A 17,818-nucleotide genomic window follows, 5' to 3' on the forward strand; every position below is an offset into this window, starting at 1 on the left:
GGAGCCACATGACCAGTCGGACTTCCAATATGGACTTAGGGGGGAGCCCAATCACACAACAAGAGGTGGAATTTAATAGGTGTCCAGCCCGATGTGCCCAGTTTGGGCCTAGGGGAGCCATATGGCCAGACGGACTTCCAATATGAGCTTACAGGAACGGACTTCCAATATGGGCTTAAGGGGAGTCCGATCACACAGCAAAAGGTGGAATTTAACAGGTGTCCAGCCCGATGTGTGAAGGGAGAGATTGTTAGGTAAATTTAACAGGTGTTGAGCCCGATGTGTGGCGGGGGATTGTCAAGAGGTGTGCCACACCAATTGTTGGAGGAGTAGAAAACTAGAATATAAGCACAACCAAAACAACTCTAATAGAAAAAGACTTTTTGGGAGGCGCCCAAAAATCAAGCTGTGCGAGCTCAATCAAAGTGGACAATATCGTACTATTGTGCACTTAGCTGATCGAGTTTGGGAGGAGCTAGATGACCGGACAACCTTCCAGTATGATCTTAAAGAAGAGCCCGATCACACAACAAGAGGTGGAAGTCGACAGATGTCGAACCCGATATGTGTAGGGGGAGATGGTAGGAATTGTCCCATATTGATTATGAGAGAGGCAGAAATTTAAAATATATATACAGTCAGAACAACTCCAATAAAAAAAGTATTTTAGGAGGTGTCCAAAAATAAAATCGTGAATGCTCAGTTTAAAACAAACAATATCTCATTATCGTGGTGGAGTTAGGTTGACTTAGCGGCTGCCCAGCAAGTTACTCTTACATATTCAATGCCCCTTTATTTTGTGCAATCTTATATCTATATAAAGGAAAAACTTGGTCGGCTGACGTGGCGCTTCCCAGCCTTCCATTCTGCAATTTCCCTACTCCCCATTTTTTTCGTTTTATCCTTTTAATTTATTGCATTATATATATATCTGTCTATGTGCGACATGCGCCTTCCCAGCTTCCTCGGAGCAATTATACGCTACAAGCTCGGGGGTTTTGCTGGGTTTTTGTAACCGGCATCCCATCGCCTGTTCGCGCCTCGGCCTATAAGTATTAGGCTGCTTGCCAATGACTCGGGATCACGGAATACTTCTGCAGGAGAGCGCGCTGAAAAAGGTCCATCTTATACTTCTATTATGTGTTCACAGTCCGTTTTATTTTTGTCTATAGATTATTTTTGTCTATAGATTTATGCTTCTATTCGGTCCATTTTCTTTGTGTGTTCTATTCGGTCCATTTACTATGATTTGTTGGTGATTTTCGTATTATCTCAGAGATTTTGAGCCATCTGCTGCCTTAATTCGTGCAGATATGGCATTTGTTTATCTTCCCGACTTGAGGGGCGATGAGGAAGACTGGGTTATCCGCGTGCGCGTTTGCAGGATGTGGGAGTCTATCAGTACGAAGGATGGCAGTTTGCTAAGCATGGATATGATACTGGCCGATGAGAAGGTATGCAGGATTCCAGCCCCCGGCTTCAGTATCAATCAATTTTTAGATTTATTTGTGCAAATTCATGTTTGTATCAGGAGAACCTTATGCATGCTGCTCTGCGGAAGCATTTGGTGCCTCGGTTCAAGCACCGGTTGACTGAGGGCCACGTCTATGAGCTCAGGAATGTTAAGGTTTCAACAAACACCTACCCATACCGACCTCTTGCAAGCAGTTCGAGGCTGCTTTTCCTGGCAACTACTGAGGTTAGGCCGCTGGGTGAGGAAGGTGCAGCTATTCCAAGGTATGGCTTCCAGTTTGTGGATCACGCCACACTTCGGGGCCGTGCCGATGACGTGACTACTCTCTCAGGTATTTTCTCCGGGCTTGATCAAAACATATGTGGTAAAAATTAAATTAAAACCTCCAGGGTTGAAAGTAAAGCGGTTATGATCTTTTGTGTTGCAGACATTGTGGGTTGCTACTGTGGTTTTGGTGAGGTTGAGGTTGTTGGGGCAGGCTACCGCAAATGGGATATTAGAATTTTCACTGATTAGTAAGTCCTTAGATTATTTGGTAAATAAATTGGCATGCTTGGCACATTAGGTCATTTGTTTCACCCCTGCTGATCTAAGAAATTTTAATCCTGCGGCAAAGAAAACATAACTCAATGAACAGAATCTTAGCTTGGTTATTGCTGCTGCATTTTTCACTGTCACAAAAATGATTATTAGGTGTGGAAATTTACTCAGCCTTCATTTATTCACACTGTCTTTAGAGAATGCATATGGCTTATTAGCATTTAAGAGAATTCCCGGCTAATACTTAACTTACTTGGTAGCTGTATTAGTTCAGGATTATCCATGGTAATGTTTTGTTTGGCCTTGCTGTTGTATTAGCTCTGTCACCAGCACAGTTACTCTGTGGGGAAAGCTGGGTGAGCTGTTCGATCCTGCGCTGTATGCAGGGGATGGTGGCCCCTATGTCATTGTTGTCTCTTCTGTTACGGTCAAGACCTTCCAAGGTATAAACTCCGGGCCAGGGTCGTGTAAGAAGGATGTGCTGAATTACCTGAAAAAAAGTGGCTTTTAAGGTCCTTTGGCTCAATTTCTTTTGAGGTGATGTTATAATAGACTCTTCTTTATGTTTTACAGGTGCGCTGAATTTCGCAACAACTAGCGGCAGCAGAATCTATGTTAACCCGGACATTGATCACATCTCCTCTATAAAGGAGAGGTTTTCAGCCCTGTCCCCTAGAGTGGTGGCGATTGAGGGTCCCTCGGTTGCAAAGCTACCCCCCGAGGAGGCAATGTTCGTTAATCGGATGACTGTCGAATCTCTGGTTAATGCTACCTGTGCTGGTGAACTCAAGGTATGTTCCACAGTTGTGGTTTCTCACTCCTTTATATGTTGGGCATTATAAATTTTCTGTAGCTTTGGAATGCATCTTTCAATGGTTGACATTGTCTTCTTGTAAGGTTAGATAAATTGAAGGCCTGCTTTATTCTGTTCTGCAAATTGCACTTTATATTTGATAAATAAATGTATGAGCTTGCATGACATGCTAGCAATGGTAAACTTTGCCCTCTGCCATAAGAATAAAAGGATTCATACTCTCTAACAGTACATATCCTCCCCCCCCCCCCATTATTATTGACATACTTTTAGATTGTGCATATCTCCCTGATTATAAATTTATAATAAACATATTTTTAGATTATAGCCTTCTTTTGAGTGTGGATTTTTTGTATGGTGCTTCTCTTTTATAAATCTGTATTTGCATTTCTGTGGCTTTGGAATGCATCTTTCAATGGTTGACGTTGTCTTTTCGTAAGGTTAGATAAATTGAAGGCCTGCTTTATTCTGTTCTGCAAATTGTTGTTTATATTTGGTAAATAAATGTATAAGCTTTCATGGCATGCTAGCATTGGTAAGCTTTGCCCTCTGCCATAAGAATAACATGATTAATGCTCACTAGCAGTGCATATCCCCCCCCCCCCATCATTATTGACATACTTTTGGATTGTGCATATCCCCCTGATTATAAGTTTATAATAAACATATTTTTAGATTATAGCCTTCTTTTGAGTGTTGGTTGTTTGTATGGTGCTTCTCTTTTATAAATCTGTATTTGCATTCTCATCGAATTACGAGCCACACCCTCTTGCAGGTTGATGCTGTGACCTTGAAGGCCACAATAACTGCTATAAACAATAACTATGGCTGGTATTATGTCTCATGCAAGTCGTGCGTCAGGAAGGCCGTTCTAAAAGAAGGTGTTTATGTCTGCAATGCTTGTGACAAGACGGTGGACTACCCTTTAACATTGTAAGCCAACATCTTCTGTGGTGTTCCCCTGCATCTCAAGCCATACCTGCTTTCCCATTGATCTTATATTTAATGTTTCGTCTTTGATCACTAGGTTTCGTGTTAATGTTCAAGTGGAGGACCCTACTGGATCTACAACTGTGGTTTTGTTCAATGCTGCCGTCGAACGCTTGCTGGACGTCTCAGCAAGAAAAATTGTTAACGCCATGGCTCCAGGAGATACTTCTGTTCCCGCTGAGCTGCAACCGCTGTTGGGCAGGGAGTTTGTCTTCAAGCTAAAGTTGAACAAGTATAATTTGGTCGATGGATTGCAAGACTATGGGGTGTCAGCAGTTTACACCCCCTTGGCGGAGTTGGAATCTGCTCATGCCAAGAAAACACTGGAAGCTGTAAGTGAAATTTACCCCCCCCAGGCACACACATATTTTCAAAGTATGGGTATCGGCCTTCACATATTTGTTGTTTTCCTTTTTCAGGCTGGCAATGATGTGGCGGGGTCTCCGACCGATGATGCCAATGTTGCAGAAGGCGATAAGAAGCGAAAGAGGAAGCTGACGCATGTTGTCAAAGATGCTGCCGAGGATGGCAGTGGGACTTCTTAGCGAAAATAGGCCTCTTTTAGCAGTGCTGCCATCTTAGCTGCTACTATATTTCAGATTCTCTCTTTTGGTCAAGTTGCGAATATTGGCCTGTAATAGATTGAACTACGGTCCCAGGCACTAAATAAATCATGTAACTTGAACCTACTATCTCCTGCATGCGTGCTGTTTTAGCTTGACACTACATTTCACCTTTCACTGCATATCTTCTATTTGTTGTTTTGCGCTCTTCCGTTCTGCATGTTAGCTGAATTTTGAATCTAAACTAGCTATGTAACCAAAATAGAATACAGCTTGAGTTTGTGAAAGCTGCTGAAAATGGTTAGGGACCTGCTAACAAAAAAACCTAGCCAGGAACCTATTTGTCCTTGGGAGGAAAATATAAGAATATGTCAAATAAGAAAAATCTTTTGAAAAATCTTTTTAGGAGATCTTGGTTCCCCTTAAACTTATTCCAATCCTTTCTTTTTTATCATTTTTAATTTATAGTACATGACACATTAACTTATCGTTCTAATAATTTTGACTTAAAATATTTATTATGTTTGAAATACATGCTATTACAATATTATATGTATAAGTTTATTATTTATATGTCAAATTTATAAAATTAGGATCTTATTTATGTTATTAGATGTAAAAAAATTGTTTTATTGTTAATTACATTTATAAAACTCTTATAATCAGTATCTACCTTCACATAATTCCGCAATTATTATATTTATGAGTGTATTATTTATATTTCAAATTTAAAAATTTAGGATGTTATTTAATATTATTAAATGTAAAATATTATTTTATTATTCATTAAATTTATAAAACTCTAATGATCAATATATAACTTAATATGAATATATATTATTTATTTTTTTAAATTATGAACTATAATGTTATATAATATTATTGAGTGTTGGAATATTTATTTATTGTTAACTATGCCTAAAAAAAATATGATTAAATGAAATTTTATTATTCATTAAATTTATAAAACTCTAATGATCAATATATAACTTAACATAAATATATATTGTTTATTTTTTAAAATTATGAATTATAATGTTATATAATATTATTGAGTGTTGGAATATTTATTTATTGTTAACTATGCCTATAAAAAATATGATTAAATGAAATTTGTTTTTGTTCGAATGGTTATTTTATTTCATAATACTTACTTTAAAATATTGCCATGGATATGAAAGATGGTACATGCTGTTACAAAGCAGCTTCTTAAATGAGTGGCATACATAAATTAGGGCCTTTTAGCTTCCCCCGATCTATGTTGCCGCAGAATCTGTTCACAGTGCATCCACGCCTTCTCACACTAAGCAAAGTAAATGGAGCTAATGGAGCGGCCTCTGGCTGATAGAAGTTACAGTCCTTTGGAAGCCCCCTCCGGACCAGATATATATTTTCAGCGCTGGTTATGTTCACTTGCGCGGCATGAAAGGACTCTGAAAATCCAACTTAAGCGGCACATGATAGCTGCACACCACACTGAGAGCGTTCACACTGCTTTACTCAAAAAGAAAATCGCCAAACAGGCAAGGACCAGGAGAAGGATTGTAATGCTGAGTAGAAAGCTCCGGACAGACCAAGGTTTGCATCCCTTATCGTCGCTACACATTATGCGAGTTTGCTCGCAGCCTCCCTCACACGTTCTGTCTCCTCGGGCTCGGACTGACCTTGCACAATCAACTGGTATGCTCCTTACTTTAATTTCTGGGCATATATTATGTTTGAATAATTTGTTAGCGCGCTTCTACGTGAGGCAGCTATGCAGTGAAAATGCCCGCTCTTGATCTTTCATGCGCACAGACAATTTAGGGACGCCAAACAAGGCACCATGGTTTTTAAACAGCACAAAAGAAAAAACTGACTCATTGTGCATGTCAGGGTCCTTATGTTTGTGACTCTTTAGGTGTTATGTACAATTCATATTTCTTTAGCACATGCCGGTATACATGACAATCATGGAGCTTTCCCTTCTCCTATTTTCCCGTCTCTGCAGATAGTAACCTCCCACAGGTTCGGAAAAGTACAGATAAAAAAGCCATTCTATAAGCCATTCTATAAAAACTAAAGAATATAATAACATATAATCAAATCAGGGGGTTGGAAGAGGATAAAAAGATAATAACCAATCACAAGCCCAGCAGAAAATAGTACCTACTAATAAACCTGGCCCTGCAAGCATTTCTGTTAAATCATATTCATGTTCCTCTGCTTCTGTCTACGCCTGTTTCAGGATCCGGGCCTTGCACTTCTTCGGCAGGGTTCCACACCCCAGCCAAGCGAGCAGCGGCAGAGACTTCACAGCCTGCCCCAGGTATTTTGGTGCCAGTTTTGGCCCTACGGGCTCCTTCAGTACATTTTATATCATTCTTGTGAAAATATGTATTTCATTATGTGTGACTGAAATTGTGAGATGCTAAGACTACTGTCCAAATCATCATTTACAGGGCAAGATAGCAAGCAGTCTGATGAGTGCATATTTTTATATATTTTAAATGCCTAATTATTGCTTGTTCTCACTTATTTATTTGTTTATTTGTCTTTTTTTTAGGAAAATTGCAAAAGCTTGAAGAAATAAAAGAATAAAGCAAAAAGAAGAAAAAGATGGAAGAAAAGGATCATAGGGGAATATTCTCATGGGAAGCATCTAGATGGGACACCTACACCCCCCTCTACCCTAATTTCCCCTATAAATACACACCTCCCCATCATGTTTCAACCAACCTAGGATTTCATATTTTTAGTAGCCTCTCTTTTATGTAGTAGATCTAGTAGTAGCACTCTAAATTTGTAAACACTTTTATTATATCAATACAAGTATTCATTTTTGTTCTTAAATCTTGCTCTTTACTTTTACTTCTAGGCTATGAAATCTTTCTCTAACCACATGAGACTCAAAATTACTTGTGGATTGAAAGGAGCCTAATTATATGTTTTAAGATTGCATTTTTTTAGTATTTAGATTGAGCCCCTTTTAATTCTCAATATTATTAGTGGGTTCAATGGTTTAGTATTCTAGATTTTGATTTTAGCTTGTAGTTTGATGGGGTTTTGTTAGATACATGGTAGATAAGCTAGTTTTGAAGTTTTGTTTGATTTGGAGTTAGTTTGGTAGGATTTGGTATTGTTCTTGTTCTTGGTTTTTAGTATTTTTAGGGGCTTTTTGGTGTAAATTTTAGTTTGTGATTTTGAATTGAGGTTAGTGGGTTTATGTTAGAAATATTTTGTTTAGGTTAGATTTGAAGTTTGGTATAATTTGGAGTTGTTTTGGCTTGGTTTGGATCTTGTTTTGATAAAAAAATGGGTAGTTTAGGGGCTATTTAGTGTAGAATTTAGTGTTAAATTTGGTTTAGAGGTTAGTGGGGTTTTATTTGTTAAACTTGGAATAGCTAGATTTTCCGGCAAAATCAATTTTCCGGCGAGATTTAAGCTATTCCGGGCACCTCCATAGATTCCGGTTGGGTCCATTATATTCGGCGCTTATTCGGCGAGTTTGGTTTCCACGACCAGTTTGTTTATTTCTTTTGAATTGCTTAGTATATAATCATTGTAATAATTAGATAATCAAGCTGCTACTTTTCATTTTTAGTTAGATTTGATTGCTGGCTGTCAACTGTTTCTAACGCGCGACTGTTTTCCCCTTTTTTTTTTTTATTATTATTATTGTTTTAAAACTTTTCCTTTATACACTAAACGTGAGCCACCATATGCTTTTACATGTTTCGGACTTCGGTTTTGCTGTTAGTTTTATTATTTGTTTATATTTCTAAGCCGCAGCACGTTCACGTACTCATTTTCTTGCTTTTATTTTGTCACTTATTATATTAAAAAAAAATCATCTCAAAATCTTTTCGTCTAATTCGATTAAGTTAAAAATTAAGGTTTTTGCGAAAATAAATTTAGTCCTTGGAACGAATCTTATATTACTAAAACGGGATCGTGCACTTGCGATTAAAATCATATTTTGAGCACATCAAGTTTTTGGCGCCGCTGCCGGGGACTAAAATTAATTTTCGCGCCTTAATTTTTAATTTTTCGGATTAGTTTTTTTTTATATTCTCTCACTTCTTTTTTTTTTGGTTGAATTTTAGGAAATTGGAGGAATATGAGCTAGCTTGGAATAAGTGGAGAATATTCTTGGAGTATTGGAAGCTTGCTTGGGTAACTTGTATCTCTCTCCTATTTCATTTTTTTTTTATTTAGAAAACCACAAACAAAATTGAAAATTAAAAAATCACAAACAAATTAAAAAATTAAAATCCAAAAATATTAGTTAGAACTACATATGTGTTGCATCATGCATTTTTACACTTAGGGCACATCATTTAGATTTTAATTTTTGTTTTTAAATTTTCGTACCTATATTTGTGGTGATCGCTGGAGGACCCCAAGGTACGTTAATTTCTTTCTTTCTCTAGATTAGGACACGTAGTTTAGAGCATCCATAAATGTTTATAGCTTTTATTATATCATTGTGTGGTGCATCATTTTAAATAAATCTTAAGGGCAAAACCACTTATAAGATAAGGGGAGGGATTTCATCACTCTTTCCTTGGCCCACAACAATTTAATTACTTCATTTTGCATTTCCCTAGCCTTTTTATAAAATTGAATTAGACGTTAGCCCCTAGGATTTCGCGCTCAACTAGGAAGGTACCTAAAAGACGAGGTAATCTTTAATTATTCCGACTTTTCGGTGTCTAAGGCAAGCGAAAGCTTACCTGGCCGATTAAGGTTTGGTGTCTAAGCGCGGAGATTGGCCTCTTGGCAATGCCTGCTCCAAACTGGCCAGACCGGTCCGAATAATTTTGGATTTATCGAGTTTTTGGTGGTCCTTAACGTTAGGAGCAAGGTCTAGTTCACTTTTATTAGGGAACCCTAGAATTAAGTTTTTCTTTCACTTTTACACCCTTTCTTTTGTTTGTTTTATTTCTTCGCACTTATTTGCTACGTGTTTACTATCTAGTTTATGCGAACTACTTGGGTTAGGAGCGAATCGTCTAGATTAGTTAGACCGATCATCGAAATTCCTTCTTCATCCTCTTCGGACTCCGAACCCATAGAAGCTAGCGAACCGATAGTAAACATGGCGTTGTCTCTTAAAGACCGATGTTACCCGTCCCGTTCCGCTCAACCATCGTGCATCACCCTTCCTCCCGTTAATGGGAACAATTTCGAGATTAAGGCACATCACATTAGCATGTTGCCTAAATTTTTAGGGAGTGAAGGTGAGGATCCCTATCTTTTTATTCAAGAATTTGAGGAGGTTTGCGGTTTGCAAAAACTCCAACAATTGAGTGAAGACTCCATTCGGCTTAGACTAATCAACTTTGCTTTAAAAGAAAATGCTAAAAAATGGTTGTATAGTCTACCCGTCAATTCTATTTCCACTTGGGAGGGGTTTGTGGTAATGTTTCTTAAAAAGTATTTTCCAAACCACAAAACGACTCGTATTACAAATGAAATAAATCAATTTCATCAAAGGGAAAATGAGTCTTTTTGGAAATTCTTTGATCGTTTCAAAAATCTTTTATCACAATGCCCCCACCATGGAATAGAGAAATGGAGACTTTGTAAGATTGTGTACGAGGCCTTAGATAGTCAAACAACTGCTTTGTTAGAATCTATGTGCCAAGGCAAATTCATGGAGAAAGATGAGGACCAAGGGTGAGAATTTTTCGAGGACTTAGCCGAGAAAACAATGTTATGGGAGTCTACTAGGGAACCTAAAAAGTCGATCGAGGCGTCTAGCTCTAGGGGTTTACACTCGATAGGAAACAATGTGGCAACCGATGCCAAATTAGCAACCCTTACAAAGAGACTAGAAGTTTTAGAGTCTCATAGTAGCCCTGCATCTTTGCCTATGTTCCCGAACTATAATGCTTCCCATCCCGAGATTCAACAATCTCATGATTTTGAGCAAGTGAACGCTATGTTCCAACCCAAGCCTAGAAATGACCCTTTTGCACCTACTTACAACCCCGGGTGGAAGAATCACCCGAATTTCTCATGGAACCAAGGTCAAAACTTTCAAACTCCACAACCCAATTTCCAAAGGCCCAATCCTAACTCTTTTCCGAATTATCAAAACCCGAGTCAAGCTCCGTTAAATCCTCCCGGTTTTAATGATTCGGATAAGAGACTCAATTCCCTAGAAAAGAGCATCGAAGCCTTAGTGAAATCGCAAACTAACTTGACCCAATCCCAACAAACTTTCATGCAAACTTTAACTCAAGATAGGCAACTTTTGCATTCTAATGTGCAAGCCGTCTCTAAGTTAGAGTCCCAATTGAGTCAATTAGCAAGCACGTTGTGTGAGCGAGAAAAGAACAAGTTCCCGAGCCAACCCGAGGTAAACCCAAAATTTCCACTTAATCAAAGACCCCCGGATAATGTGCATTCGGTCATTTCTCTTAGGTCGGGTAAACAAATTGATACCCAAGTTGGTGAGAACCTCGGTAAGAATGGGGATTCGACTTCTAACCCAAGTCCACCCCGCACTACCATTAATCATGACAAACCCGAGTGTTCAAAAGCCCGTGAGGAGTCGAGTGACCCAAACCCGGAACCCGAGTTGCAAAGTGAAGTAGTCTATAAACCAAGAGTCCCTTACCCTCAAAGACTTATTTCACCTAAGCAATCGGCTCAAATGGAGAAGATTTTGGAAGTGTTTAAGCAAGTCAAAGTCAACATACCCCTTCTAGATGCAATTCAACAAATTCCTTCATATGCTAAGTGTCTTAAGGAGTTATGTACCCATAAGAGAACTAACCATGTTCCTAAGAAAGCTTTCCTTACCTCTCACATTAGTTCGATTCTCTCAAACCAAATTCCCGTGAAATACAAGGACCCCGGTTGTCCTACAATTTCATGTGTCATAGGAGAAACTTTTGTGGATAAGGCGTTACTAGATTTAGGGGCTAGTGTTAATCTCCTTCCATATTCTGTCTACCAAGCCTTAGGTTTAGGGGAGCTCCGACAAACCAATGTCACACTTCAATTAGCCGACCGATCCGTGAAAATTCCTAAGGGAATGATCGAAGATGTGCTAATTAAAGTAGGTGACTTTGTTTTTCCCGTAGATTTTGTCGTCCTAGAGACCGAGCCGGTTAGGAACCCAAAGAATCAAATTCCCATCATCCTAGGACGACCCTTTTTGGCTACATCCAACGCGTTGATTAATTGTAGGAATGGCTTAATGAAGCTAACATTTGGCAACATGACAATCGACCTCAACATCTTTCATGTAGGGAAACAATCCGATGATTTCTATGATCAACCTATGGACGTTAATCTAATTGATGAAATAGTTGATCAAGATCTCATGAATCCCAAAGATGCCCTTGAATTTTGCTTAAAACATTTTGGAGAGGATTGGGATGTTTCCAACTACACACATGAGGTCAACCAAATGTTAGAATCCACCATTCCTACAACAAGTCAAGAGCGTGATGTTGAACCCGAGCATTTGCCTTTACCTAAGAAAACCGTTGAGTCACAACCGCCGGAATTAGAACTCAAACCTCTTCCCGACACTCTTAAGTATGCTTTTCTAGGCCCTAACGAGTCATATCCCGTTATCATTGCCTCTAATTTGACTACGTCACAAGAGGAAGAACTTTTTGGAATCCTTAGAAAGCATAAGGGAGCGATAGGGTGGAGCATCTCGGACATTAAAGGAATTAGCCCGGCGATTGTCCAACATAGGATTCATTTGGTAGAAGATGCAAAGCCCGTGAGAGAACCTCAAAGGAGGTTGAATCCTCCCATGATGGAGGTAGTTAAGAAAGAGATTCTTAAGTGCTTAGACAATGGGATCATTTATCCCATTTCCGATAGCAAGTGGGTGAGTCCCGTCCATGTAGTGCCTAAGAAGTCGGGCATTACTTTGGTAACCAATGAGAACAATGAGCAAGTTCCAACACGTGTCCATCCGGTTGGAGAATGTGTATAGACTTTAGGAAGCTCAACGCCGTCACTAGGAAAGACCATTTTCCTTTGCCCTTCATCGATCAAATGCTAGAGAGATTAGCGGGTCACGCGTTCTATTGCTTCTTAGATGGTTATTCGGGATATTTTCAAATCCCGATTGCACCCGAAGACCAAGAAAAGACCACCTTCACTTGCCCTTTTGGAACCTTCGCGTATAGACGTCTAGCTTTCGGCCTAACCACGGGCCCGTCCACGTTCCAAAGGTGCATGACTAGCATCTTCTCGGAAATGATAGGTGACTTTCTAGAAGTCTTCATAGATGACTTTTCCATCTTTGGACCATCTTTTCACCAATGCCTTAACAATCTAGATCGAGTGTTGAAAAGATGTGAGGAAACGGATCTAGTGTTAAATTGGGAGAAATGTCATTTCATGGTTAAGGAGGGAATCGTTTTAGGACACAAAATTTCTGAAATAGGAATCGAAGTAGACAAGGCTAAGGTCGACCTAATAGCTAATATCCCTCCTCCCAAGTCCGTTAAGGAAATTCGTTCTTTCCTTGGACATGCGGGATTTTATCGTAGATTCATCCAAGATTTTAGCAAAAAGGCCCGACCTTTGACCAACCTTCTAGCTAAGGATGTCCAAATCATCATTTACAGGGCAAGATAGCAAGCAGTCAAGGGTACAATGCCTCGCACAAGCAACCAAATATGCCCTTACTGCACCACTATTGTCCAGTGACGCAGGGACAAGCAACGCAGTACAAATTTGGCCTGCAGGTGTCGGCTGAGGCAACTTTGTAAATTTCATCAGGCTTGCCTCACCACACGTGTTTCAAGCATCTAAAGTGAAATTCTTATTACTCATGTGTTCTTTCATTCTTGTATTGTTACAGTTGAGAGGACACTTCCGTCATACTTTGGGCCCCCCTTGCACAAATGCAAATATTGTGGCGCATCACTATGGTATGAGGAGCGGATTAAAAAGAACAGACACACCGCCAACCCACAGTTCACATTTTGTTGTATGGAAGGCCGTGTCAAACTGCCACTCTTGAAAGACCCACCCCCTTTCCTCAAGCATCTACTTGGGCCTCACTCTGGAAAGCGCGGTAGGGATTTCAGACACAATATACGGCCCTACAACTCCATGTTTGCTCTCGCGTCAATGGGAGTCCAGGTTGATAAATTGATTAACAAGTCCAGGGGGCCTTTTGTGTTTCGTGCGGGTGGACAGATTTACCACAACACGAGCTCATTGCTCCCACCAACAGGTAAAAAACCCCGGTTCGCACAACTCTACATATATGACACCGATCATGAGATTAGCAACAGAATTAACACACTACAGGCCCCAGAAAGAGATCCAGCTATTGACAGTAGTATTGTCCAAGGTCTGACACAAATGTTAGACGAGCATAACAATTTGGTTCGCACTTACAGAAAAGCGAGGGACATGTTTAAAACACAGCCACAGGCCAATTTTCGCTTGCGGCTACCTGAAGCCCGAGCCAGGGATGGTAGACAGTACAACATTCCAACAGAATCTGAAGTTGGCGGGTTGATAGTAGGTGACCTCACTGAAGAGAAATTTGAGCGTGACGTTATTGTGCACCATCGTACTAAAGGAATTACACACATTGATGAGTTACATCCAAGTTATATGGCCATGGCATATCCTTTAATTCACCCTTATGCTGAAGATGGCTACAGGCTAGGTATAACCTTAGCAGACAGGGGCTCCCAGAGTTTTAAAAGACAGGCACTTTCAATGTGCCAATATTATTGTTTCAGGCTCCAGCAAAGAACAAACGAGGGACATACCTTGCTTTTAGCGGGAAGGCTCTTACAACAGTATATAGTGGACGCTTACATGGCAGTTGAACAGGAAAGGTTTAGGTGGATTCGGACCCATCAAAGTGAGCTCAGGACAGAACTATACTCAGGCTTGATGGATGCGGTCCATCGTGGAGACTCGCACAGCTCCACTGTGGGGAAATCAGTCATCTTGCCATCGTCACACACTGGTGGTCCACGTTACAGAGCTCAGAACTACCAAGACGCGATGGCAATTTGTCGATGGGCAGGCTATCCAGATTTGTTCATCACGTTCACATGTAACCCAAAGTGGCCCGAAATAAATGACATGCTTGCCCTGATCGGGGAAAAAGATGACTCTAACAGAGTTGATGTAGAGTGCCGGGTGTTTGAGATCAAGTTGCGGCAGCTCATGCACTACATCAAAAAGGATCGGCCATTTGGCGAGGTCATGGCATGTAAGTTCCCTGCCTTTATGCCTCGCCTCCATTTATATGAAAATCAATATTTTACTTGCAATTCACCTTCATATTTTAATTCCGGTGAGCTAAGCTCCACTCCCAGCCTTCTGATTAATAGCCCCACAATGTTTATGCAGGCTTATACACCATAGAGTTTCAAAAAAGGGGTTTGCCGCATGCACACATCCTGCTTTTCTTGCACCCATCAATGAAGAATCCTTCACCAGAATATATTGACACCATAATAAGTGCTGAGATACCAGACATCAATATCGACCCTGATGGCTATAACGCGGTGAGGAAATCAATGCTTCATGGCCCCTGCGGTCATGGCAATACATCCTCTCCTTGTATGCGACAGGGAAAATGCACTAAATTTTTCCCAAAGAAATATAATGACAAAACCACAATTGGAGAAGATGGTTTCCCGGTTTATAGGCGCAGGAATACAGGTATATTCGTCGACAAAAAGGGCACCCACCTCGACAATCGTTACGTCATCCCTTACAACAGGGATTTGTTGGTCAAATTTGATGCTCATATTAATGTGGAACTCTGCAACAGTGCGAGATCAATTAAATATTTATTTAAATACATTAATAAGGGGCCAGATAGAGCGACCGCGGTGATTGAAACCACCGATGAGAGGGATGAAATTAAAGCGTATCTTGACTGTAGGTATGTCCAAATTGCCTTTTTAATTTAAATATTTGTATGAAAAAACTCATTTGGATTTCGAAGTTATTCTAGGCTTATTTTTATTGTAAGATTTGTTAACCATTTTAGGCATACTTCTTTGACACCGAGAAATAAAGAAAGCCGCGTGTTTTAACTGCAGGTACATATCAGCATGTGAGGCTTGCTGGAGAATCTTTCAGTTTAGCATCAACTACAGGTACCCGCCAGTTGAAAGACTCCCGTTTCACCTGCCTGGTGAACACACTGTCATATTCGAGGAAGACAAGTGCATTGAGAATGTGCTTAATATGCCCGGAATAGAAAAAACAAAGTTCACAGAATGGTTGGAGACAAACAGGACGAATCCAGACGCCCGCAATCTAACTTATGTGGAATTCCCCAGGCACTGGGTTTGGCATTCAAAGGATAAACTATGGACCAGACGTAAAAAGGGAAAGGCGGTTGGGAGGATCTACTACGCACATCCAGCGAGCGGCGAGCGATTCTATATGCGCATGCTACTTAATTTTGTGAAAGGTAGCACCTCATATGAGTGCATAAGAACGGTGAATGGGGTTACATATCCAACTTTCAAGTCCGCATGCTACGCTTTAGGATTACTGGATGATGACAAAGAGTGGATAGATTGCCTATCCGAGGCTGCGATTTGGGCGACAGGCAATGAATTGCGTAATCTATTTGTCACAATCCTCATCTTTTGTCAAGTTTCCAATGTGCCCGAACTCTGGAGGACTCATTCAGAAATACTCTCGGAAGATATGCTTTACTTGCAACGGAAAAGGTTCCACGCTCCTGACCTGCAACTAACAAAGGAACAACTTGAATCATATGCGCTGGTTGAAATTGAAAGCCTGATGCAGAAATTGGGAAAAAGCCTGCAGGACATAGATGGAATGCCGCGGCCAGATTCATCACTCACAAGAGATTCGGGAAATAGACTATTGAATGAGGAAATGGATTATGATCGAGCTGCCTTGAAGATCTTGCATGAAAAATCACTAAATGCTTTGAACAATTGCCAAAAAACCGCGTATGATGCAATTGTTCACTCTGTTCATCATGATGAAGGCAAACTGTTCTTCATCAGTGGTCATGGTGGCACCGGGAAAACATTCTTATGGAATACAATCGCTTCGAGGTTAAGATCAGAGTCGTTGATAGTCCTCCCAGTTGCAACTTCAGGGATAGCAGCATTATTACTACCCAATGGTCGTACAGCACACTCCAGATTTTGCATACCATTGGATGTCACGGCAGAATCCACATGTGAGATTAAGCATCGTACGCAGTTAGCCCGGCTGCTCCAGAAAACTTCTCTTATTATTTGGGATGAGGCACCGATGACAAACAAGTATTGTTTCGAAGCTCTCGACAAGACCTTGAGAGATATACTAAGCCCGCGTTATGTAGACAGTCGGTCAAAGCCATTTGGAGGCCTCACCGTGGTTTGTGGCGGTGACTTTCGCCAGATTCTACCGGTGATCCCGCAGGGTGATCGCGGTGATATTATTCAGGCCTCTCTTAACTCATCCTATCTTTGGCCTCACTTCGAAATTTATGAGCTCAGCCAAAATATGAGGCTCCATAAAATAGGGATCGATGAAATAGAAGCAGAAAAAATAGCATCATTTGACAGGTGGCTGCTACAGATTGGAGATGGTTCTCTATATGAAATTCCAGACAAGGAAATGATAAGAATTCCACCAGAGTTATGCAGACCAGCATCCGATAGTCCAATGGAAGACATTGTTAGCGAGGTCTACCCTTCATTGTTGGAAAGTTATAGGGATCCTGCATACCTAAAAGAGCGTGCTATATTAGCACCAAAAAATGAAGAAGTCCATGAGTTAAATGACTTCCTAATGAACATGCTGCCAGGAGAAGCAAGGACATATCTAAGCTCAGATACTGTGTGCAAAGCCAGCATTAAGGCTGATGATAATGATTTGTTATACCCGGCAGAATTTTTAAACAGATTAAGATTTAGCGGCGTCCCAAACCATGATATATGCCTTAAAGAAGGATCTCCTGTCATGCTCCTCAGAAATTTAATCAGTCGGGAGGCCTTTGTAATGGGACGCGGTTGATAGTCACGCGCCTAGGCAAGTGGTCAATTCGAGGGGACATCATTTCTGGAACAAAGGTCGGCCAAAATGTTACAATCCCACGTATCATTATGTCACCAAAAGAATCGAAATGGCCATTCAAACTTAATAGGCGTCAACTGCCAGTAGCGCCGTGTTTCGCAATGACGATCAATAAAAGCCAAGGCCAGTCTTTAAAACGTGTTGGCTTGTACCTTCCAAACCAGGTCTTCACGCATGGCCAAGCGTATGTGGCCCTGTCAAGAGTCACCGAAATAGAGGGGCTGGTCATAGTCAATGCCGATAGTGAGGTGGGGGACAGATCTCTTATCAAAAACATTGTTTACAAAGAGGTCTTCAGCAACATTCGGACTCCCGCGCGCGGCACAGGTATGATATCAAACCCTGTAACGCAGCTCATATGTTCATCTTTATCCTCTGCATAAA

At 40.5% G+C, this 17,818-nt stretch overlaps 2 protein-coding genes across 2 annotated transcripts; both read left to right on the forward strand.

Annotated features, from left to right (window-relative positions):
* The first annotated feature begins 959 nt into the window (after window positions 1–959).
* Window positions 960–4,546, forward strand: LOC108194572 (replication protein A 70 kDa DNA-binding subunit C). Its single transcript, XM_017361531.2, has 9 exons — window positions 960–1,118; window positions 1,312–1,454; window positions 1,532–1,805; window positions 1,902–1,989; window positions 2,333–2,457; window positions 2,588–2,805; window positions 3,604–3,761; window positions 3,856–4,150; window positions 4,238–4,546. Exons 2-9 carry the CDS (start codon window positions 1,314–1,316, stop codon window positions 4,361–4,363), a joined length of 1,425 nt encoding a protein of 474 aa, XP_017217020.2. The 5' UTR covers window positions 960–1,118; window positions 1,312–1,313; the 3' UTR covers window positions 4,364–4,546.
* A 1,151-nt stretch (window positions 4,547–5,697) lies between these two features.
* LOC108194574 (uncharacterized) lies at window positions 5,698–17,374 on the forward strand. The gene is made up of 5 exons (XM_064081910.1): window positions 5,698–5,959; window positions 6,609–6,689; window positions 13,206–14,585; window positions 14,726–15,266; window positions 15,427–17,374. The coding sequence occupies exons 1-5, from the start codon at window positions 5,698–5,700 to the stop codon at window positions 17,372–17,374; spliced, it is 4,212 nt and encodes a 1,403-aa protein (XP_063937980.1).
* Window positions 17,375–17,818: the final 444 nt, after the last annotated feature.

Source organism: Daucus carota, chromosome 7 (genome assembly GCF_001625215.2).
Source record: "Daucus carota subsp. sativus chromosome 7, DH1 v3.0, whole genome shotgun sequence".
Taxonomy (NCBI): Eukaryota; Viridiplantae; Streptophyta; class Magnoliopsida; order Apiales; family Apiaceae; genus Daucus; species Daucus carota.